Source organism: Bombyx mandarina, chromosome 18 (assembly GCF_030267445.1).
Source record: "Bombyx mandarina strain Sakado chromosome 18, ASM3026744v2".
Taxonomy (NCBI): domain Eukaryota; kingdom Metazoa; phylum Arthropoda; class Insecta; order Lepidoptera; family Bombycidae; genus Bombyx; species Bombyx mandarina.
The window spans coordinates 5,089,274-5,114,595 of NC_143224.1; the positions used below are offsets into that span (position 1 = coordinate 5,089,274).

Below are 25,322 nucleotides of genomic sequence, written 5' to 3' on the forward strand. Positions count from 1 at the left end.
TTCACAGATACTAAACAGTTAATACACCACCGTTATTACACATTTAAACCTGATGAAATACTAAATAGACAAAATAAAACAAGTCGCACAACTTCACACCTCGCATTACCGCCAAAAAGTCCCAAATTCAAATACCTATGTATTTTTAGTGTTTTTGATTATAGGCAAAGGAAAATTTTGCCCGTACGCGTTAAATTTTTTATTTCAAAAAATTGAAGCCGATAATCGAAAAAATTTACGAAAAATCAAAATGATTGATTTTATGTAGCTTCTCAGAAGAATTATGGGTTTTAAGGCTTCTGTGGATTTTGTTGATGAAACTGAGGAGGCATGTACAGATAATTTTCATTGCAATTGTCACACTAATGTATTTTCTCAGATATTAAACGATTAATTTAATTTTTTGCTGAATACATAAAGAGGTAATTTTTTTTTATTTTGTCGATAATATTGTTTTATCGGTCTTAAATATGTATTAACGGTGGTTTGTTAACTTTTTAGGATTTGTGAAAGCCCAAAAAGTGTGAAAATGGAATAAAGCCACAGGACGTGGCGTTTAGGCTCCTTCCTAAAAGTCCACTAAAATGTCTCAGTAACCACTTTTTTACTGACGTTTTATTCCATCTCATCTCGTCTCTTTTCATCTTCATCCCAATGCCTACAATATATTAATCTGTGATTTTAAATTAAAGGTATGTACAGTCCGCGCGCGAGCTCCGAGGATTCGGAGGCTGAGGAAGCGGGCGTGCGTGCACCGCGCCCGACCGTCGCTTCATACCCCGCACTCTCCCAGTACTAGCGTCGACCTTAACGTGAGAGTACGCTTACCGACTCGGTATTTTTAATTTTGCGATATTTAGCAGGGTTAATTACGTGTGATTTCCAATTTAAATAGTCTTACGCTTACAAGTATTTTTGTTTGCACAAATAGCTATTTAATTTGATGAAAAAGGATTGGCGAGCACTAGCATAATAAACATGGCTTAGCAATAGAGGAACATTACTGTCAAAAGGATGGCTTAATGGAGTATGCTTGTCGAATCATTTATTATTGAAGTACGCGAGGAGAGTGACAATAGTACATCAAATTCTTCAACTACTGATTAATCTAATCTTTGCGAGAGTAATGAATAAGATTTCACATTCGTTTTGTTCAATAAGTATCAGTTCATTAAATTAAATTCATACATGATCAATTGTTTTATTTATTTATTTGAAGTACTTACCCTCATAAAACTATTTTATAATTTATAATCGCACTTTGGCTTAAGATGTGTTAGTATCGATAGCGCAATATCGACTAATTACAACACTAGCTCATTACGTCAACATTCCTTAAAATTTCTAATTTCTCGTAGCTCGCGCGCGGACTGTAATTAACTAGTAATAAGTATGTTACTAGTTGTACGTAATACATACTTATTACTTTCATGGTAATTTTAAGCAATTAAATAATCTGTGATGTAAACCATAGATAAGATAAATTTAAACAGATGTAAACACAAGAAGATGAATGCGTTAACATATTTTACCTGTTTAAAAAACAAACTGCCATATAAAAAATAATATTAACTTGATTCGTTCGTAAGTACCGTACCTACCTACTTTTTAAATGGTAATTAACAGGAATACTCAATTGTGTTAACTCACTTTTGAAACTCAAAAGTTGTAAACAATATAACGAAGAGCTAGTTGTATGTATATGAACAAATTGGAATATCGCAGAAAACTGCCATTTCATAATTATGGAGGGGTTCTGTCGGGGATGTCTAATAAAATATGATGAACCTATGGGGCTTGTACAATACAGTGAGAAGAACAGAAGATTATTCATGTACTCTACTGGTTTGCAGGTATGAATAACAAAACAGTATTTAATGCATGTCTCGTGTTCCAATTTAGAAAACCAAGTTAAAACCCAGACAAAATTATACTAAGCACTATATCACCATTTAACGGCCGTCTGGTGTAGTGGTAAGTGACATGGTCACTACACAAGGGGGTCGCGGGTTCGAATCCCGCCAAGGGAAGATATTTGTATGATAAAAATAAATGTCTTTTCCAGGGTTATGAATGTATATTAAATATATGTATGTGTATAATAAAAATATTACATTTATTTCCATTATCTGGTACCTGTAAAACAAGTTCTTTACGAACTTATCACGGGACTAGTTAACTTGGCGTGATTGTTATTAAATATTTATTTATTATTGCTGCTCACTCTGAGACATTAACTTATGTATAAAATTTCAACTTATGTCCTACATTTTAACTCAGGGGAGGGGGAGAATATTGGTAATCACTAATGGGCATGCAATGTGCATACCACCAGTACCATAAGTACTATTAGGAAGTTGGACAGAGGTAGAAATATGGATAAATGGAGTACTGGTTATAGACAAGAATAATAGTGTGATATGGGAGCTATAACTGCAGTTAGTAAAGTTCTTTAGCAGTGTCTACTGATTAATAGCTGAATTATTATCATTACAACCATCTGACCTTGTTTGGGCAGTGGTTAGCTATGTTCAGACAGAGAACATTTGTATTTTTTTATTTTTTCGTTGCTTAGATGCGTGGGCGAACTCACAGCCCACCTGGTGTTAAGTGGTTACTGGAGCCCATAGATATCTACAACGTAAATGCACTATCCACCTTGAGATATAAGTTCTAAGATCTCAGTATAGTTACAACAGCTACCCTACCCTTCAAACCGAAACGCATTACTGCTTTACTGCAGAAATAGGCAGAATGGTTGTACCTACCCGTGTGGACTCACAAGAGGTACGACCACCAGTGAACCGGTTTCCAAAGTGGTCTGTCTATCTATCTATCTGCATAGGATCGGAATTAATAAGAAATGTTTTAATTTGTAATCAATTTTGTACTAGTCTGAAGGCTAGATTTGATTCTAGATTAGATTGAACTTTGTTTTTGTAGTGAAAATAATTGAAAAATTTAAATTCCAGGCAAAACGAAATGATTCATTCACTTTTCAACTTTGCAAAGATTGTTATTTAAATATGAAGACAGCATGTAAATTCAAAAAACAATGTCGCTCTTCAGATAAAAAGCTAAAAAATTTTGTGGCAATGAAAAATAATGGCGATGATGTTGATTTCTGTAATTTTTTAAAGAACAGTGATCATCCTTTCACTTTTAGGTAAGTACAAAAATATCACTTAAATTTTATTTGTTTTTGCTTTTAATTATTATTATTCAGATCTAATATGCATAATAATTAAGTACTTAAAAAATATGCTAAAATAATAATGTGTAAAACTGAAAATTATGAGACATCCCTTTCATTGAGAATTACTTTTCAGTTAAAAATCATTCAGATTTATTGCATACTGTGATTACATTGATGCAAAAAATAACATATTTCTTTATAATAAGTATTAAAATTCAATTCACTAATCAATGTAGCTGCTAGAGTGTAGTAGTAAGATTTTGACCTCATCTTAAAAAGAGAATTAGGAAAGATAGAGAAAAATTACATTAACATAAAAATTTCATTTCATTAATTTCATAATTATTTGTTTTAGATTTCCTACAATGACTGGGAACAATACACCTGCAACTCAAGGAGATGATGATAATGGTAAAATCCTTTTCATTATATATTTTATAGCCTACTAAGTAATACACACACGCACACAGACTACCCACATACTAACTACTGCACAACCATTCACACGGACTCACTTCTTTGTTGAACCTTTACAAGAATTTCCCTCATTCTGTTTACTTTAAATCATGGCAGAACCATCAAATTTAACCAAATACACTGATACTCCGGCTAGGCTGGGACACTTCTTTCATTACTAGTACTGAATATTCCTATCTAATACTTATTCAGCAAGGTTCAAAGGGTATTTTTTTCTCTGGTGTAATCATGGTGATTTATTAAAAGCTTGCTTTGTCAGTATCATTTTCTCTTGTTAGTGAGAAAAACAGAGTTACTTGTTTCTGTTTATAGAATCTGTATGCACAAGCATACGCAACTTCATGACCGAAATCCTACAGGGCGAGGAGGTACCGGATGCTGAAGCCAGGATCATACGAGAGGTGATTGAAGAAGAGGCTGACGTTTTGGATGATTCATTAGATTCTCAGTGGCTTCAGGATGATGTATCGATTGATACAGATTTTAGATTGGACTTTAAGTAAGATTCCTTCTGCTTTTTCTTGAATGATTTTGAATCCATCTTTTCTGTATTGAAAAAAATTGGCTACACTAATCATTTAATTTGTGTAAAGTTTTTTCTTTTTTTTTCTTTCATTGATGGGTGTACGAGCTCACAGCCCACCTGGTGTTAAGTGGTTACCGGAGCCCATAGAAATCAACAACGTAAATGCCACCCACCTTGACATATGAGTTCTAAAGTCTCAGTATAGTTACTTTTTTACGCCTAGGATTCGAACACAGGTGCATTGCTTAACACGAATGCACCGGACGTCTTATCCTTAAGGCCACGATGTATTCCCAATTTACCCAAGTTTTATTTACAAAATATATTTTCGATTTTTCAGTTTCAGTCCGTTTTCAACACCGCGCTCGATTGAGAATGATCATTGTTACACGCCTAAAAAAAGCCCTGTACAGAAGGACCAATTGAATATCAATTATTATGGAAATAATAAAATCATGGACCAACAAAAGGAAAACATTGAAGAAAACGATAAAGAAATCGATTTTTTTGGTTACAATAATGGTGATATTAAAAGTAACGTAATTATTGATAACAATTACATTGATGAAATACAAAATGACCTACTGTATGATATAAATTCTGAGAACTGTAAAGACGATTTAAATGTAAACATTAATGTTGACGCAAATCTCGATTATCAAATTAATGATGGTAATAAAACTAAAGAAAATAAACACGTAGAAGTAAATAACATTCTAATGGAAAATAATTCACAAAATAATGCTACAAAACAAGAAAAGGTTTTGGGACAATTTTATCTTCCCGGGGACATAACAAAGAAAAATATTGCCCTGGATAATAATGATGTACAAAATGGAGCAAAAGACAACATAGACAAAAACTTGGAGCAAGCCTTGAAAAATGAACTCAATACGGAATTTTCCTTAGAAGGGTTGCTAGCATCACCGACAGGTATAAATAAAACTTCATTTATTTGTAAATTTGGTATTTTTTGCTGTTTAGATATTTTTTAAGTATATTTTTTATGTATAGATATTTATTTGTTATTCGATTGAAATTGAACGAGCTCAATCTCAATCTGCCTATAGTGGCTTAGAAAATACATTATTTCAATAGGTTGGCAATTACAAAAAAATTATGTACGGCGCCGGTCAATATAATGAAATCAAAACAAATCAAAAAAGTTTTATCCAACATAAATGAAAAAACATACTTGTTGAACGTCAAAAGAACTACCGCCAATTCACAAGAACTAGCCTCCGTCCTGAGAAGAATTGACAAGAAACTCAGTGGGCATGTCTTTTTTTTTTTTTTGAAATATTAGGTTATTTTTTTAGTTTAAATATAGGTTTTTTTTAATATTCATTTTTACAATAAGTAAGTATAACATAACAATTATTACAATATTGAAATGCCCGGAGTGAGCAACTCATTCCCACTTTGTGCAATCTTTTGACTTTATAGTAAGCTTTATTGCACAGATGTTCTTTAATAGTTTTCTTAAACCTATGTATATGTAGGTTCTGAACATCTTGTGGGATTTTGTTGTACAGGCGCACAGACAAACGCCCGAATGAATTTCGTATCTTATGTAACCTACTCATCGGCACAACAAGCTTGTGTTTGTTCCTAGTATTTCTATTATGTATGTCCGACATTTTAGGAAACTCCTCAATATGTTTACGAACATACATCAAATTTTCAAAGATGTACTGGGATGACATAGTGAGAACTTAAATTTCTTTAAATTTTTCCCTCAGGGATTCCCTTGAGTGCATGTACAATGCAAATACAATATAGAGGCAAACATAATCTTAACAGATAAATTTATTTTAGAATTACCGAGACTGTCAACGCCCGTCACGCCAATCATAAACAATATTTTATTTGGAGATAAAATAGATTTAGAATCTCAGAGCAATGGAAGCGACCACAAAACTGGTCAATGCATAGAGAAATATGAAAACGTCGAAGGGAATATAGAAATTTTAGAAGAATTCTTTAATATGAAAAATTCTAATTTCAATTTAGACGATGAAAACAGCATTATAGATGCAAATAAAAACACTGATGTCGAGAAATCAATGAACGAATTGTTCGATTTAGAAAATTGTTTCTGTAAGGAATGTAAGAAGAAATTCAAGGATATGAAAGCGCTTAGGATACACTCGCGGAAGATTCATCGTTACACAATTAAGAATCCTAATAAAGACGATCACAGATACAAGCGAAGGATATGCGATAAATGTGGCAAAGAATTCAATGACATGGCTCGTTTCTGTAGACACAAGAAGCAGCATGCAGTATGTCTCAATGCAATATTTAAAATCTCTTTAGTTTAATGTGATTTTTGTAAGTAAACGTAATATTTGAATGAACATCCCCTTATAAAACTGAATGTATTCTTCGACATTGCAAATGGGATATATCATCTGTCTATATAAATAGATTGTCTAAGTACACATAATGAGTTCGATTCCCTCATCGGGAAAACATTTATGTGATGAATAGGTTTATTTGCTCTTTATTAGGTATTTGATATCTATATATCTATTATATGTGCATATAATAATATTTAAACGTATTTCACGTATTTACAACGAAGCTCAGTTTGAGTCCGATAATTGAAAATTTATTATTTTCTGGGATTACATTTTTGTCAATTTGTCGTTTTGAACGGGACTTTATTTGTTTTATCTATATTTATTTATATTACGGAATCTTTCCCATTTTTTTACGAACTTCAAAATCTTCAAATTAAAATCAAGGATCATAGACGACAATACGATAATTTTGTTACAGCACCAAAAAAGGTAACAGGAAACAAACAGTACAAAAAATAAGAGTACTCTTCGAAAGTTTTAGTTCGATTTTAGTGACTACGAACTAACGTTTTATCGTTACGATAAATCGTTTCATTTTATCGTATTGTGTTCACAGGATGAGAACAAAATTTATCGTTGCGACCAGTGCATGCTCACGTTCACTTCGCAAAGGACAAAGGATATGCACATGGTTACGCACACGGGCATAACAACGGAGAAAGTTTCTAAAAAGGTAAGTGGCACATTTTATTATTTCTGTTACACGCTGAGGATTCTTGATAAATAAAATTTTACCAAAGTACAAGTATACACTGTATTCAACACTTGGAACACTTAAAACACTCAACAAACACTTTAAAACTCTCAGTTCGCTTGTTCCGCTTCGCTTCAGGTGATCCGTTCGCTGTTTTGCTTCGAGTAGTTCCGGTTACTGACATCTCTACAACGCTTTTATAGCCGATACCTCAATCCTAGAATTATCGAGAATATTCCACACATCTCTAGCAGTAGTTTCCGCTATCTGTCAATAGATGGCATTGTATTTCTCGAGCGTTCTGGGCGCTACTAAATCCTTCGATATTCTTTCGACTTTTCAGCGATAGATAGCGTTACTCTTAACGGCGTAACATTTCACTAATAGTAGTCATCGAAATAAACAGATTTGCTATAGAGTCGCTTTCAATATATTTTTCTCCTTCCCACTGTAATTGGGCGATGATATACCTTAAGGTGGGTGTCGGAACTCGCCTTCTGATATCCAAGTTCTTCGGTAACCAACTAATGCAATAACCAAAATGCAATACAAGAGATTTGAATCACATTCGTTTTGATCAGAAATTTAATTATATAGTGTTCCCGAGTGGATTGTGTTCGAAGATGCTCATTATGTCTTACAGTCGTATCTATTACTCTTAAAACCTTGTAAATTACTAGTAAATATCGTTACTTAATTAACACGATTTTTTTTATCCTGTGTCTGTGCAAAGAAATGTTTGAATACGCGCGCATATCAAAAACGATGACGATATAACATTTTATTTATTAATTATAAATATTACTATTGTTATATCATTCAGTGATTTGTTTCCCAGAAATACGTGTGCAATATATGCGGGGTGACGATCAACTCATACAGTAACCTGCGACTTCACATGAAGCGACACGCGAAGACTTACACGTTGAAATGCGAAGATTGCGGGAAAGGTTTCTTCAGACGATACGATTTAACTATTCATATGAGGTAATCTAATAAATGTTTATCATATTTATTTTAATCATATAAAAGATCGATAATAAAAGTCCAGTAACAAGGAAGTTGTGTGGTGAAAAATAAATTAAAAAAATGAAGTGTAACAATCGCTTCATGATAACACAATGACATAATTTTTCACAAGCAACAATTTATTTTCTTTTTATTTCTATTTTAGAACTAAAGAGTATTAATATTATTGATGATCTCTAAATAGAGGCGGGTTTACCTGTGGTGCAGTTGTACCTATTCCATACTAGAGGGCCCTAGGATAATGATTGTACACGGAAGCTACATAAGCTAGAGAGAGATGTTTCTATTAAAACAATGAAAACATTTAAAAATCAGTTATTATTATAGTATAAATGGGCACAGCCATAACCACTGACTGCATTCGATTCGAATTTTTTTTTTACTGAGTAGCATAATACTTTAAAAAAATACGGAGTTGCTGTAATGAGTAAATTTGATTAATTTATACGTGTTCCAAAGTTAAACGATAACCGGAAACCAGAGGGTGGGTAAATCCACGAGAGTAAAAGAGTAAAATTTCGATATTAAAAAAAAAAAACAATAATTGAGATCCTGAAAACACTTCTTAACATTTTTAACTACCACGACCACAATTTTTCAACTATTTGTTTTTTTAATATCGGAAGCTTAAGTAGCACTGCTATCTACAACAACTTTTGAAAATCCAAAAAAGGCCTGTAGTATTTACGCAAAAATCAATCAAAATGATTATTTTTCTCAAAAATATTGAATAATTTTTACTTTCAGTCAATGAATTTTGAGGTGAATCAGTGACCTCGTATTAATAACATATTTCAAATGGTTTTTGTTTTGGTTGCTTGCAGAACTCATACGGGCGATCAACCCTTTAAATGCGGGTTTTGTGAGCGGACGTTCTCGAGGCGGACCACCTTAATAAGTCACATACAAACGCACACGGGTAATAAAACACGTTAAAAATATCTAAAAGCTTTTAAACATATTTTCGTGAGAATATACTGTCTAATGTATTATTTTAGTGGTGACAGGTGTATTTAAAAAAAAAAACCAGCAAGATGTGATATTTAAAATACCAAAGTAAATGTGTAGTTTGGCAGTAATTCCATACTGAATTATAATTCAACAAACTGACGGTACATCTGGCGAGTGGTTACTGGAATCCGAACTGGCTGCGTAGCCTATAGTACCACACCGTATGCTGTATATCACTACATAGTATAAAACAAAGTCGCTTTCTCTGTCCCTATATCCCTATGTATGCTTAAATCTTTAAAACTACGCAACGGATTTTGATGCGGTTTTTTTAATAGATAGAGTGATTGAAGAGGAAGGTTTATATTAATAACATCCATTAAATAGTGGAGAAATTAATAATAAATTATAGTTTCCGAAGCGAAGCGAGGGCGGATCGCTAGTTATGTATAATATGCTGCGTAGGATGTCATAAGAACAACTAAGGGATTCACCAGAGAATGGGCAGCAATTACACAATATTATATCAGCATACTTCGATCGTCATCAGACACTTTCTCATCCCTAGTGTGTTGTGAGCCCGCACGTGTACTTCTCACTATCCTCTTATTTTCTGGTTTGGAGGGTAGATCAAAAAAGGCAACGTGAATAATAATACAAAAGTAGTTATAAGTCCCTTATAGAAATTTCAATTAGAAAAAATGAACTACCTCAGTTTCAAACCGGAAAAGCCCTTTTTATTACACGGTTACTTAAGAAAAAAAAATGCTTCTGCCCCACGTTCGATCCGCAATTTATAATACATCTGGCGTTTTACTTGTTAGGCCGCTTTGAATATTGTGTAAGGTTGATTCTCAGACAATAACTAATCATGCAGATTTAAATAAATTTTAATGAATACATTTTCATTTTTTGTTATAACAACAAATAATTATTATGTCATATATTTTTCTGATACTAGGACCGGGTTATGTATGCGACTACTGTCACACAAGATTCGCAATGAAACGATACATAGTGCGTCACTTGATGAAAAGCAAAAAATGTTACGAGATTCGAGACCGAAGATTGAAAACTGAAAAATCTAAAGGAACAAATGGAGTTTACGTTGCTTCCGTTAAGGGACCTAAGGATACGACTGATGAAGAAATATCGACTAAGAAAAAAACGCCGAAGAAACGACTGATGAATCATGACTGACAAATTAAAGTACTTACATTTTATTTATGTTCTATTATTTTCAATGATTAGAGCATGAACTCTTACAATTTCCATACAAAATAAGGTCGATTGGAGAATCCATTAACATGTTTTCACAAACAGTTGAACTTATGGGTCTGTAGTATGCGTTAAAGACATTATTATCATACCCTGTCACCAACCCTTTTTTCCCTTACCTATTCTAGTAACCTTGAAGGTTTATACTACATCCGTCGGGCGAGTAAGTGAGCTCATGGGGCTCTAACCTATGGACGTTGCTAATACTAGCCCTAGCAAGAGCAGTGCTTCGCAGAATCTACCACCGAATCGGAAACGCAACCCACTGAGAAGATCCGGAGAGAAATTCAGTGGGGTACCCCACCACCTGCCACAGGATTGGAGTTCATAATTTGATCTAGTCACTCCATTCACATGCTGTGCATTTCAAAGGATAATTTCTGCAACAGACCTCGCTTAAGTATGTATAGTATTATATAAAAGTTACCATAAAATGAATAGTTCACACAAATTTCAACAACACCTTATTTTATTTCAAATAGGTCTGAACTTACATAATATAAAAAATATATAAAAACTTATCACTGTACAGTTATGGTTTAATGGAAACAACCATAATTAATTGAGAAAACGTATCCCAATATCGTGTATCGATTTTAATCAATATTATTAACTTAAATGCAATTTCCGTAAGTCATAATTTAAATAAAATAATTATGGTACGCAACCAAACGTAAACAATGACATTATATAAGAAGGAAGAGTTTATAAATATAAATAAATAACAATGTCAGGGCTTATTTCTCAACTGCACAGTAAAGTCAACTGATGCAAAATTCGTATCAAATTACATTTTATGCAATGTATAAGCCATATCGTTATATTTCAAATGATACAAAAAAAGAAAAAAATGATGAATAGTATTGCCAGACAACAAAAAAAACTTCACCATAAATTAGTGAAGATTGATAATATACGTTTTATTTACACAATATAACTTTAATTATTATGAACTACCTAATTTAAAACATATAAAACAGCCGGACATTACAAACTATACAACTTTAGTGCCTTGTTCATTAAATCACAGACACAAACTTAATTATTATATAACTAAATACAACAAATTCAATGAACAATGGCCTACAATTTTTTAAATTACAATTAATATGTGTTATACAATTGTTTTATCTCTTGTCTACAAATAATTGGGAGAGTGAGTAATTCTGAACTTTATTTAGACTTCATAAGAGTTGGATAGTGATTTTTAAAGCTTGTACTCTACTGATAAACAAATAACTAAAATTAGTCTTCATTTCGTATACAAATACTAGTTAAAAGACCCCGATTTTACCTGTGGCCCTTTTGAAAACATTTTATTCGTATATCGCCAGGTACACTTAACAAAACAAAAGTGTTATTAAAGACAGGCCTATTAATTACAATACAGGAGTGTCCCTCGTATAACACGATTAATTCGTACTGTCCTATACCGAAACCGTGTTATATGAAACATCGTATACCGTGTAGTAACGAGGCCTTGTCATGTGTTATACGAAACCTTGAAATTTAAATAAAAGCAATGCGTACCGCATTATATCGAAACCATGTCTTGAAGGTGTCAACGTTTATGATGCATAATAGCCTCGTTTAAATTTAATGATTTTGATTTTTATCCGCAATTTATACAATCTAAAATTCTTTTTTTTTCTTTTGAGTGAATTGATTCTAAATTGCTTATTGATATTGTCAAACATAATCTACATTTAAGATCCAAAATTAGATTTTAAACTTTATGAAGTCATTTTTTAAATACCACAAATCAAAATTATTATGCACTTATAAACTTTTAATAAAATTAATGTATGTACTGTTTTTCACTTTTCATTTTACTTTCGAAAATGTTAAAAAACAAACCAAGCGAAAACTTTATCAATTTCATTTCTAAAGACATACTGGCCATCTCAAAATGAACTAAAGGATTTTTTGGTAGCAATAAAGTTAAAGACTTTCCTTATTGAACGCAATTTAAAGGAAAATTCCAATTTCTAATATTTATATATTTTTGAAATCAGGTTATATTAAAGCTTTATACCTCAATTCAGGTATCGTCTAATATCGAAACCGTGTTCTTTAATGTCATACGAGGGACCTCTGTATTGCTATTTTTTAATTTACAGGAAATCACATGATAATAAAATACATGCTTTGTGTTAACACAGATGTTTGGTAATTTTATATATTCAAGAATAATATACGAGTAATAACTTTAAATCGATTATGTATAGTAACTATTATTGATATCTACATTAAAATAAAACTAATTATTCTAATTAATTAAAGTATATGAAACTGAATACACTTAAATTCAAATCAAACAAGATACTACTGCCTCGACAGTAAAATTGAAACATAATTTTCGTATGTTGTATGCTATTTAACGAACATTTTTATATTGCATATCTTGTATTTAACTAGTGCTTAATCGTTTATTTATCAAAGTTTTATATGGAGACAATTCTAATCTTATAAAATTGAACACATTTTGTGTACAATGAACGTAGTTTTCATAAGGAAATTTGTCATACATTCATTTCACTCTCATGACATTTTGACTGCCCAGATGTGACCACTTTGTATCATCCATAGGTATGCTAGACATACAGCACCTAATTATTTCAGTCCAATAGTCTAAACACTAATTAACAGCTTTACCGTGAACTATGATTTTGGGTCTTTTGATTTTTTAGGAATGACCACACAGTTATCAGCGAGCTGGTTTCTCATTGAAGAATTCTCTTTTCGCACTTCAGTCAATTCTTGGTTCAGCCTCAATATTTCGAATACTAATTTCTTGTTGTCTAATTCCAGTTTTTCTAACCTGTAACAACAGGGAATTTGTAAATACTGTATCGAGACTTGAAGAGTGAGAACGAAATATGTATTATGGTGGGTGTCGCGCCACCTAGTGTCGAGAGGTTAGCGTCATTCGTAGATTTCGGTTTTAGAGGTAGGCAGCAGCTTGGCTCTGCCCCTGGCATTCCTGAAGTCCATGGGCGACGGTAACCACTCATCATCAGGTAGACCGTATGCTCGTCTGCATACAAGGGCAACAACAAAAAAAAAAAGACCTTCACCTCAGACACGACAATTGTCCTAATTATCGTGTAAACGTCAGCATTCTGGAGGGCGAGGCTAAATTTTCTATTGTATTGCTGTCACACCCTCGAGAAAGTGAGCAGAATTCATAACTGCTTCACAGCAGAAGAGGTTAGCTTGCAAGCACATTGAATTGCTCAATACTCCCAACCACCAGTAATAACATAAATTTGGGATTTATGATTTTATGCCTCAACTGAAGCTGATTGTGAACATGAAATTTCAGGTACAGCCTAAGTGCCTTATTTAACAAAAATCCATGATTTACCTTTTTTGTTTTTCTGTGAGATCTGCAATGTGATCACAAGCCTTTGCCAATATACCACCCTTACTAGCAGAGTCTGGCATTCCCGAGTTGGGCACCATTGCTGCTAACTTCGTGATCCAGCTGTTGATTTTGTCTCGACGACGTCTCTCAACCTCATTGTGTGTAGCTCTCCGTTTATCGTCACGCTAAATTTAAAATATATGCATCCATATATCAAAACATACTTTTACAAACTCCATTTTAATAATTAGTGGTAATATAGCACTTCACAAGGGTAAATATGAAGAAATTAATAGTAATTAAAAGTAATTTTACCACAAAAAAAAGTATACAAATAATTAGTTTAAAATCGCTCATAATTAAAGATGTACAAACTAAAATTTCAGTTTAATATTTTTTAATATTGTATTATTACATAATTTATTTTTTTAGCTTATTTGTACATATTGTCTATGTACATAATTAATATATTACTATTACAATCTATCTTTATTTAGTCCTTTTTGATTAACAGTGTAAATTTTAAATTTAAATATGTTGTAAGAATGATGTTACCTTTTTAGTACTAACAGCTTTGGCTTGCAGTGGATCCCTGCGGATTGGCTTTTTTGCAGCCGCAGATGGTCCAAAGACATCAACTGGATTACTTATCACATAGTATTCTGCATCAGGAAAATCTATTAAATGTAGATGTGTAGTAACATAAAGCATTTTTGTGTAAATTACATGTTTCATGCAGAAAAAGAAATAATTTTATAAATTCTTTAGATATTTTAACATTAAAATTATCAATCACAAATGGGTTTAAGAGTTCAAAATGAGAGGCACAAAAACATGTAAGGCTGGTGGGAGTAACCTTATAAATTTGTCTATGGGTCTTATACAATTAATTCAAATCAGTATAAAGCTATTACAATATTGTCTTTATATGAATAAAAAGACGTTGCTTTTATATATTATCTATTTAATTACATACCATTTAGAGATTGGGGTCACTAAGCAACATTCTATGTCACTCTAATAAAGTACCTTGCAAGCATTGTACCCCACTGAAAGTCATGAAATGCTGTTTAAGTTTTAATTAAACCCATTTAGTGCAATAGTACATTTCAAATAAAAACAAGTTTTGTGTAATCTTTTACTTTATAAATAAATTCTTACTGTGAGGAGGAGACGGTGAGGCATTTGCAACATTTTCTTCACCCGTCATTGTTATTAATTTATATGTTACTGTACCAGCTGAAACAAAGACAAGGTAACATTTTATAAGAATTCATAGTTCAGTAGGACTATTAGTGGACCATATTTTTTATTTTGTGTAAGTCATATGTGGCACAAATTTCTGGGACAGGGTTCAAGGTAACGTTAAGAAGGTAAGGTTAAGAATGTTCTCATTGATTAATTATTAGTTACAAAAATGGTGAGAGATGCAATGCTAGGGGCACAGCCACTGCCTACTGCTAATGACTCTCCTCAAACTTAATTTGAAGAAAGACGTGTCTCTAAAAAGATCTCAATAAACTAAGTGGAGGAGACTTCATTCCAAAAGTAAATGGTGTGTGGCAAAAATATAGTATGAATGAACTCTGCTACAGTACCAGGCAATAAGAACAGTAAAAATTAGGGAAAAAGTGGTGAAGGGATAATCTTGAACAATTCCTCTAAGCACTCTCCTTGGAACATACAATCCAAAACACAGAGATAAATGAAGTCCCTCTTTATCTCCATCTATACTATCACCAGTTCTCGTAACTAGCTATGGTTGAGTTCTTAAGCTTTAGACAGCAACTTCACTGTACCCCTGACATTTCTGATGTATGTGATGCATTGAACAAAATATTAATAGTGTTCATTTATAATCAAGTAAATTAGCCTTTAATGAATATAAAAATAAATACAAGGATTTAAGTGATTTCAAATTGAATTCATCGCATCAAGCATACTTTACTCAAGACCTAACCATAAGCACAGAGAATTTACTCAATAAAATCAAATTCAGTTCATATTATTTTACAATAAAATCCAATAAATATTTTGATATTGCTTTAAAGATCAAATAAAATTTACAGATATTAAAACTATTTATTTTTGACATTATACAATTTATCAATAATAGTCCACACGCGACAAGCCTCTCCTAATATCCACATTATAATCAGTCAATGTTTGTGTCTTGCAATGGAATCAAAATTAAGATGATTCTTCATTAATTACACAGATCATTTAGTCAATAACATTGATCAGTGTACTCACATATGTCTTTGAAATGATAAGCAGTGGTATTTTCGTTTGTATCCAAAAACGATTGAGGTACTAACTGTGGTCTCGGCGCTGTGCTACCTAGAATTAATTCATAATTAAATTTCACATAATTGAATAGGGTTAATTGGCTCAGACAATTAGGGTTACGTTTACAACTCACCGAAAGCTCCTTCTTCACCAATACCGAGATATTCACTGTCCGCACTGTAAATAAATACGAGATTGGTAATCAAAACATTACATATAGATACAGAATGAGTGGCTACTGATGTTTGAAGTAGAGGTACGTTTTCGTCTGCCAAGTTACAAAATATATTGACCTTCGGTGCATTACAAGTGACAATTATATAACAAAAGGTTTTCCGGGATATTTAAAAACAAATTACCTGTTATCGAGCGAATTCTCATGTATGTCATCAACGTCAATTTTAATTTTGGCCATTGTGCGAATTATTTTTGAATTTCCACGATTTGATCACGGGAACAAAATAGACGGGTCATGTGATTCAACCAATAGACAAAGTAAACTTTTTTGTATTGCCATGAAGTTTCTTGATCGATTTAATTCAGTTGTCTGTGGTTTAGACTTCATAGTTTTTATTTTATCTAGGCTATTTTTGTTCTATTTCTGTTTCCCAGGGGTCAACATTTAAGCAAAAAGTAATTTTGAATGGCAACCAGGCTTAAAAAATGACCTCTATTTATTATCAAAAGTTGTTATTTAAAAATTTCAAGAAACGTTATAGGTACCTTGTGTTATGTGCATGGGGATAGAAGTAGCAAGTACCATCTTGCATAATTGAAAAAGTACCTCTGTAAGTATGTTCTGTAAGTTATTATTCGAAGACTCACTGAAATAGCGCTAGTGTAGGAAGTAAAAATGGTATGGTATATATGAATATAGATAGTAGTTTTAAGCAGAGTGCTGGATTGCAGTGAAGGCTGTTTCAATTTACACTGTGAGCACAGTTCAGTGCTCTTTCTGGGAAAAATTCGTTCCGATAAAGATTCACAGTATACAATCGCAGTATCTTGGGAAAATATATGACGTCATAAATCGTCGCCATTTTTCTACTGTGAACACTGGTGTTTTCGAAGTAAGGTGCTCTCAGTGCTTTGATCACGTGATTACTTTTACCGTGCATAACTTCATTTTAATAAGTCGGTTATTTTAAGTAATTATTCCTTAAATTGCTTACAAGCAAAATATATTATTATTTACTAAATTGACTTCACACCTTACACTGCTCGCAGTGCAAATCGGAATATGCTTAGCCGAAGTGTATTAGTTAGTAGTACCTATAGTGCGATGTTTTTAAAATCATTCCACTTGTTACTATTGCGCCACCTTATTTGGATCCCTTCCAGCGGACAATTTATAATATACTGAGATGGTACTCACTAGTTCTACCCTCCATAATTGGTACACATAAACCAACTAATTCAGTATCTTGAAAGTACCAACAGTTAATTATTGAAGTAAAACTTCTTTAGAATCGTTGTGATTTCAAAATCGATGAAACGAAAAAATAAGTCAATAGACAAGTCGTCGTGGCCTAAAGGATAAGACGTCCGGTGCATTCGTTGTTGCAATGCATCGGTGTTCGAATCCCGCAGGTGGGTACCAATTTTTCTAATGAAATACGTACTTAACAAATGTTCAGGATTGACTTCCACGGTGAAGGAATAACATCGTGCAATAAAAATCAAACCCGCAAAATTATAATTTGCGTAATCACTGGTGGTAGGACCTCTTGTGAGTCCGCAAAGGTAGGTACCACCGCCCTGCCTATTTCTGCCGTGAAGCAGTAATACGTTTCGGTTTGAAGAGTGGGGTAGCCGTTGTAACTATACTGAGACCTTAGAATTTATATCTCAAGGTGGTAGGCGCATTTACGTTGTAGATGTGTATGGGCTCCAGTAACCACTTAACACCAGGTGGGCTGTGAGCTCGTCCACCCATCTAAGCAAAAAAAAAAAACATAAACACATAAATGTGTAGGATTTAGCGGGCGAGAGAAAGGTACTTATTAACTCCATGGATAGAACACATTAGACATTCTCAGTGTAGTGTTTTTTTAATACAGCGCCATCTATGAATTTTTTTAATACGAACGTGTATATGAAATCTTTGTAGTGAAGTTTTAATTTAGGATTATACGTGAAGTTAAAATATCAATTCACAGAGGGCGCTACCTCATACTATAAAAGATGATTTACAATTATTTACTAACTAACGACCCGCCCTCGCTTCGCTTCAGAAACATTAAGCTTTATTATTGAAAGCTGAGTCCCGCGGTTATTGTCGTACCGCGGGTGAAGCCGCGGGGCGAAGCTAGTCTAACAAAAGTAGCCCAAGTTACTCCTTATATCATTAGCTACCTATCAGTGAAAGTCCCGTCAAAATTGGTCCAGCCGTTCCAGAGATTAGCCGGACAAACAGACAGACAGACAGACAAAAATTGTAAAAAATGTTATTTCACTACCTTCTTTACCTTCTCAAGAAAGGTATCTTGATACACTTGTGCCGATGTTTTGATACCTTTTTCACAAAAATATGGTCAGTCACTCCTTCATTGCTAATACCCCACCAAACCATCCACCATTTGTAACAGTATTTATGGCCAGACTAAGTATATTCATGCATGTAGTAAAAAGAGGCTATTTCAATATTACAAACAGACACTCCAATTTTATTTATATGTATAGATAGAAAGAGAAGAAGAAGATAGAAAAAAGTTTTTTTCTCTACTTAGAGATAAGATTGTAAAGTAATTTACTTAAGGGGCAATTCCTGTGTGCTAAGTGTGAGTTTTTAACGTTCTCGATAGCGTAAAAGTTAACTTAAATTTAAAAGACTTGCACTAAGCACACTGCTGCGCGCGGACGAGTAGGTGAACACTTACCCTAGCAAGAGTAGCGCTTCGCAAAATCTATCATCGGATCAGAATCGCGATCCACTGAAAAGATCTGGCGAGAAACTCAGTGGATTGGTTTGAGGCATTACTGAGGGTTCACATTGGAAAAAGATCTCTTGCCCAAAACAGTTTGGGAATCCCGGTACTAGACTGTGCACTTTATACAGATGCAATGCACATTTAATGTCATTTCAACGTATTCAAAATAGCATTTTTTTTAAATGATGATCGTTTATTTGTTTGTAAATAGTTTTTGGGTATCTAAATGAATTGGTAACGAGAAGATTGTTTTATAGTAATACTTTACGAGACAGACATATTACTATGACCACTTTTAATTTATTGTATAACAGAAATTACATAACATATACTTTCACAAGATTGTTTACTATCAATGACCAAATTTCATCTGACCGTGGAACAAAGAACACGTTCGCTATTATTTAAAAACGGTATAAAGTAGTTCCAAGTGGAGGTTTTTGCGAGTATTCAGCTCCACTCACTTCGACGAATGTATTTTGCACGGTTAGGAAATCATATATTGCCGTAGGATATAGAATCCATTATGCTTTACATATTGATTTGAATGGAGGATATATAGACGATATATGATTTTTTTGTAACTATTTAATTGATCGACAGAGAATCCCATCAAAGGATTGAAAGTTTGCAATTAGAAAATCACAAATGGCGTAGACCCGAAATTTTTATTTTTAGTTTTTATTATCACTGGACTACCACGATCAGCAAGTAGTCCATGACGTGAAACAGCCTTTACAGTACAAATTAAAAGTAAAAAAAAAATCCTCGTGGCTGGGTATCCGTAAAGTGTGATTTCCCAGCGCTAAAAAAAGAAAATGTGTGTAACTTCCGAAATGTAATTTCCTTTATTTTTTCAATAAATTAAGAAAGGGTATTGTAGTAGGTAGTTGTTAGTATTATCATAATAAGATATAGGTACCAAATGTAATCTATAGATAGCACACATAATAGTTAAGAGCGTAACTAACAGAAATTTTCCTTTTAAAGATAAACAGTTAGGCTCTAAAAAGTCTGGCTTTCGCCACAGTCTGTGAAGCCTGACCGGCCTTTGACTACGACCTTTTTCGGATTTTCTTGTCATACGTGATCCATTTTTCATCACCAGTTATCAGCTTCTTCAAAAATGATTCGGTTTCATTACGTCGTAATAAAGAATCACAAATGAGTACATGGTTCATTAGGTTTCTTTCAGTGAGCTCGTGAGGTACCCAAATATCGAGCTTTTTTGTGTACCCAGTTTTTTTTAAAAATGCGCCAACACTGTTTTGTGGTAAATTCCCAGTTTTTCAGCTACGTCGTAACTACTGACATGCCGAACTTGCTCCACTTTTTCAAAAATGGCATCCATTTTATCCGTAATACTAGGCGGCAAAATTTCGGGAATTAACGAAGTGATACAACATTACTATTTAAAAATGTATTTAATGGTTTTCGAAGTATTTTCCGCGAAATTTGACACATTTTTCCATACGATGGAACCAATCATTGAAGCAACCATTCCATTCGGAAGTTGGGGTCTCCAAAATGGCCGTTTTGTAGGCGTCCACAGCTTCTTCAGGTGATGAAAATCTCTGTCCACGCATTTATTCTTTATTTTAGGGAAAGTATAGAAATCATTAGGGCTTAGGTCGGGGCTGTACGGCGGATGGTCTAAAAATTCTATGTTTTCTTGCTCTAAAAACTCTTTTGTTCTGTGCGCGGTGTGAGAACTCGCATTGTCGTGATGGAGGATGATGCGGCGGTTGCAGTTCTCTTTACGGAGTTCAGAAACGACCTGTGACAAACAAATGCTAGCATACAATTCTGCATTAACCGTTCTTTGTCCCTCAAGAGGAATAGTCGTAACATGGCCGGTTTTGGAGACAAACGTGGCCACCATTTTTTTTGTAACACTCCGTGAACGAACAATTTTTGTTGACTTTAACTCATTTTCGAACACCCAAACTCGTGACTGGTTTTTTGTTTCGAGTTCGTACGCATATATCCAGGATTCGTCACCTGATACAATGTTATATACAGCATTTAAGGATCCTACGTGGAATCTTTCGAGAGTTCTGACGCACCAAGTAATGCGAGCCGCTTTTTGCTCTTCACAGAGCGAATGCGGTATCCATCGGGAAAACAACTTTTTTACACCTAATTGTTCATGCAAGATTATTTGTATTTGACTCATGCCAATGTCTAAAGTTGCCTGAATTTCGCGGTATGTCACATGTCGATCTTCCTCAATCAGCTTACGCACAGCATCAACGTTTTCTTGGGTGACTGCAGTTTTTGGACGACCTTGACGGGGATCATCACTGAGCTTGACACGTCCACGTTGAAACTCAGCAAACCAGCGATAAATTGTGGTTTTGGATGGGGCTTCATCACCAAATGCAGAAATCATCCGGTCAACACACTGTTTTTGTGTTAAACCACTTCGTAAGTCATAATAAATCATCGCTCTTGAATTTTCTCGAGTCAATTCCATTTTCTCAACGACTAAACAAGTTTGACAAAACCTCGTGACAAGACCGAGAATATTTTTTTAAATAAATAAATGGTATTCGATTTTTAAAACCAAGGAGTTTTCAATTAAAAAGATTTTAATATGACAGGAACAGTGGAAATTTCCATTCCCGATACTTTTAGTGCAGCCCTCGTAGGGCGACCAGAGCGACGTGCATCTTTGACATCAAAATTTCCGGATTGAAAACGCTTAAACCAAATTTGTGCTACTCTCACAGACACTGCACTAGGTCCATAAATATCGCAAATTTTTTTCGCGGCTTGCGTTGCAATTTTACCTTTTTTGTTGTAAAATTTTAAAAAGTATCGAATTTCTTCATTAGATTCACTCATCTTGACCTGATCCTAATTTGAATTTGGGATTATATTCTTTAAAATTTAAACTTTTAATTATACCAAAATCAGCCAGATACAAATAGTATAGCCAAAGAGATTTTATTACAAGTTCATACATACTATAATGCGAAAAGACTTTTTCCCCAACCTATTATTTCCATCAATAGCTTATCTGGTTTTTTTAAGCCAAGCAACTAATAAAGCTTTAATTAGCTTGCAAGTAGATCGTTGCAATTTAAATTGCTAATATTATAGCCTCCTTGAAAATGATTTCTTTCATCACCCAAAAACAATCTGGCATATACTCGTAGCATTTAAATTGCCTACACAAATAAATTTCACGTTAAAAAAACGAACGAAAACGGTAATTCGTGCCTCGTTCAGAGAATGAAGTTTCTTTTTGTCCGACCTCTTAGATTAGGTCCGCTTTGTCTCACAAACCGTTTCTCATTGTCTTTGAAATTTTACGAATTCCATTCGGCCGGAATAAGGGATGTAGGGACGAAGTGATTTGTGCTATATAGATCCCCGAGCCTTGGTTTTATTAACAACGCTTGTCACTCGACTCTGTTAGATCGTGATTTGTTATTAGCAAATTATCTTGAAATCATATTATGAACTTAAGAACTTACTGAGATTTTTGTCATATTTATTCCTGCATAAATTTACTCGGATTACATAATTCAATTTAAGATGAAATTTGGTCAGTTATATCCTTAACGAATCCCACTGTTATTCTCCATCTACGAAAGAGCATTAATTTAATACTCGAAAGTAAAGAAATCATGTGCTAAAACCTATTACTTTTTTCAAATGAAAATAATTTACATGTTTATAACAAGATGTCATTTTATAACAACTTGATTTATTATATACCTTAGGCAAACAGACCAGTGCTTCAATTGAAATAATTGTTAATCTTTTATTATAGGTATTTAAAACTAAAATTTTGCTTGAACGATCTGTTTTTACGAATGGAAATACCGGCTATCTTTCTACCATAATCAGAAAACAATTTTATAGCGAGACTATTTGACGACCATTCTGAGGGCCGAAAATGAACGACCATAATGAATTCACAATGACAGATCACGTAGAATACCTTGGTACCGTACCAGATATTTGAATAAAGCCCTGGACTTTGGTAATCACTTTAAAAAGTCATCAGTCATCAGTCCTTATAACTATAAATATCATTAGATCGTAAATCAATTTACATAATGGATTCCTGCACCGAGAAACCTTAAGATTGCCATTTAACCACGGCCATTTCAAAGGAAAACTTCGTGTAATGAAACTTTAACAGACTCTGATAGAACTTGTCATGTGGCAGGATTGTAAGTTACCTCATCAATGTCTTATCACGTTGACTCGGGCTACATCAATTAGTTCGACTATTCGCACTTTAATGGTTATAAATTTGCTCTCATTTGCTCCAGTTTCTCATTTTGTCACGCTGTGACAGTAAAATTTAACGACTAGCCAAACGACGCAGCGTCGTTTATGTACCAAGGTATACTAGAATCATTTGAATTTTGATGTGACGAAATAATTTGTGTTAGCGATTTATCGAGAGTGTTTTGAGGAATCTGAGGAGTCTCAAGGAGTCAGGATTGAAACGTTTTTAATCACGACTATAATGTGCCGCTTTTCCAGATAAAACGCAAGAAGAAAGAAACAAAACAACTTTATACGTGCATTAAACACAATATTCACAGTAAGGCCACCAATATTTGAATATACGTATAATGAATGTTTCATCACTCGCTACATGGAAATTGTATTCTGGCTTTCTCCTAAATTTAAACGAAGGTCTAAAAAGCCTGATTACTCAGTCACATGTGACCCCTTGTTGCTTGAGTAATTAGTATAAACCAAGAGTGCCTGTTAGATAATTTGACCTTATTATGCAGTGAAATCAAGTTATTTTTAGGTCTACATAATGTTATATGTATATATATCATCGCATGATGCAGTAACTGAAAGCACTACGATAAAATACATGCAGAGCGCGTATTAGTAATTAGCAATTTTTTTTAGTGCCTTTATAAAGCATAAAATAGGAGTTAGGAGAATAAATAGAGGAAGTTAAGCAGTAAAGTAAAGAGTAGATGCAATGCCATGATAATGATACGATTTCAAAAAATCACGTTGCAGTCAATCGTGAACATTTGTTAAGTACGTATTTCATTAGAATTTTTACCCGCCTGCGAGATTCGAACACCGTTGCATCGCTTGATACGAATGCACCGGACGTCCTATCCATTAGGCTACAACGACTTCAAAACCTCCGATTAACTTGAAAATTTTGTACACGCAGTAATGTCCGATGTCAGTATAATAATTTTATAACTTAGCTCTAATATCCTGACCGGTATGTACAGGGGAAAAATGATGAAATTGACTATCAACTCGATTTTCTATTTAAGCGTGTTTTATTTCAAATCTTAACACCAAACTGAAGACAACTATAGTAACAATAAGCTTAAATATAACATACAAAGCCCATCAACGTTTTGTAGTAGAGGTGTTTGTAACCCGACGGGTATGCGGGAGATAAACGGTCGTGAACGAAGGCTTACAATGCAAGGGCTTATCTGGTCGACTCGATCCCGCAATGCGCTGAATGCCGATCCAACCATTGAAATGTCCACAAAGCTATGCAGCTCATAATTATCTGACCGTGCTCGGATTGAAATCGAATGTACATACATCTCTTTGTTGAACAATATCAGAACTAATCGGCTTTATTAATAACTTTATTTTGTCTGATGACGAACTCGCGCTTGTCCGCTTTAAAATATAGTACCTAATGTTACAGGAAAAGCGTTGTTGTTTAGGCTTCGTAAATTATACCCACAAACATGACGTTTTTAATTTCTATTGATATAACTGAATAAGGAATTGAGAATAAAACTATTTAAAGGAAACGGCTCCCTGATCTAAGTCTTAGTAAGATAATAAAATTGCGATATCTATGATAAGACTTGTTTTGCCATTTGGAGTAGATAGATGAACGAGCTCATGCTTTACCTAATCATAAGTGATTACCGAAGAATTTTACAAAGTGAAAAATTGATTAAGTTATCATTTACAATTGAGTGATCATCTTGAAGTATTTCGATAAAGCCTACGTCTTAAAATGTGTAAATAAGAAACTAAGTTTCCGTGTAATGTTCGTTAAATTTGCGACCGCAATGACTAGCTTATTTCCCGGACCTAACGAGTTTAAAATGACCCCGACACTTCCATTACTCCTGTTCCCTCGCAAACGAGTAAATGACATGGAATCATTTGAACATTGTTGTCAAAATTGTATTAGCTTTCAAGGTTATGTAAATTGTTTTTTTTTTCGTTCGCAAAATTTAA

At 33.7% G+C, this 25,322-nt stretch overlaps 2 protein-coding genes across 4 annotated transcripts; one reads left to right on the forward strand and one right to left on the reverse strand.

The window, feature by feature from the left end:
* The first annotated feature begins 1,354 nt into the window (after positions 1–1,354).
* On the forward strand, positions 1,355–10,462 carry LOC114246396 (uncharacterized). 2 transcript variants are annotated; one of them, XM_028178890.2, is made up of 10 exons: positions 1,355–1,853; positions 2,973–3,166; positions 3,552–3,607; positions 3,986–4,172; positions 4,540–5,132; positions 6,018–6,484; positions 7,122–7,238; positions 8,098–8,246; positions 9,113–9,207; positions 10,201–10,462. In XM_028178890.2, the coding sequence occupies exons 1-10, from the start codon at positions 1,746–1,748 to the stop codon at positions 10,437–10,439; spliced, it is 2,205 nt and encodes a 734-aa protein (XP_028034691.2). In that variant the 5' UTR covers positions 1,355–1,745; the 3' UTR covers positions 10,440–10,462. The 2 variants fall into 2 exon arrangements, with proteins under 2 accessions (XP_028034691.2, XP_089590817.1); XM_089734691.1 differs by having other exon boundaries at positions 1,477–1,853; positions 4,033–4,172.
* Positions 10,463–10,968: 506 nt separating this feature from the next.
* Usf (upstream transcription factor usf) lies at positions 10,969–16,686 on the reverse strand. Of its 2 annotated transcripts, none has more exons than XM_028178860.2 (7): positions 16,533–16,686; positions 16,307–16,350; positions 16,138–16,224; positions 15,046–15,123; positions 14,440–14,546; positions 13,885–14,069; positions 10,969–13,338 (listed from the first exon to the last, which is right to left on the reverse strand). In XM_028178860.2, exons 1-7 carry the CDS (start codon positions 16,586–16,588, stop codon positions 13,179–13,181), a joined length of 717 nt encoding a protein of 238 aa, XP_028034661.1. In that variant the 5' UTR covers positions 16,589–16,686; the 3' UTR covers positions 10,969–13,178. The 2 variants fall into 2 exon arrangements, with proteins under 2 accessions (XP_028034661.1, XP_028034660.1); XM_028178859.2 differs by having other exon boundaries at positions 14,440–14,561; positions 16,533–16,685.
* Positions 16,687–25,322: the final 8,636 nt, after the last annotated feature.

Coding starts and splice junctions, on each gene's coding strand:
- LOC114246396 (XM_028178890.2), top strand. CDS start 1,746: ATGGAGGGGTTCTGTCGGGGATGTCTAATAAAATATGATGAACCTATG. Junction 4,173..4,539: donor GATTTTAGATTGGACTTTAA/GTAAGATTCCTT, acceptor TCGATTTTTCAG/TTTCAGTCCGTTTTCAACAC. Junction 5,133..6,017: donor GTTGCTAGCATCACCGACAG/GTATAAATAAAA, acceptor AATTTATTTTAG/AATTACCGAGACTGTCAACG.
- Usf (XM_028178859.2), bottom strand. CDS start 16,588: ATGGCCAAAATTAAAATTGACGTTGATGACATACATGAGAATTCGCTC. Junction 16,225..16,306: donor TGGTGAAGAAGGAGCTTTCG/GTGAGTTGTAAA, acceptor AATTAATTCTAG/GTAGCACAGCGCCGAGACCA. Junction 14,562..15,045: donor CTCACCGTCTCCTCCTCACA/GTAAGAATTTAT, acceptor TACATTTAATAG/ATTTTCCTGATGCAGAATAC.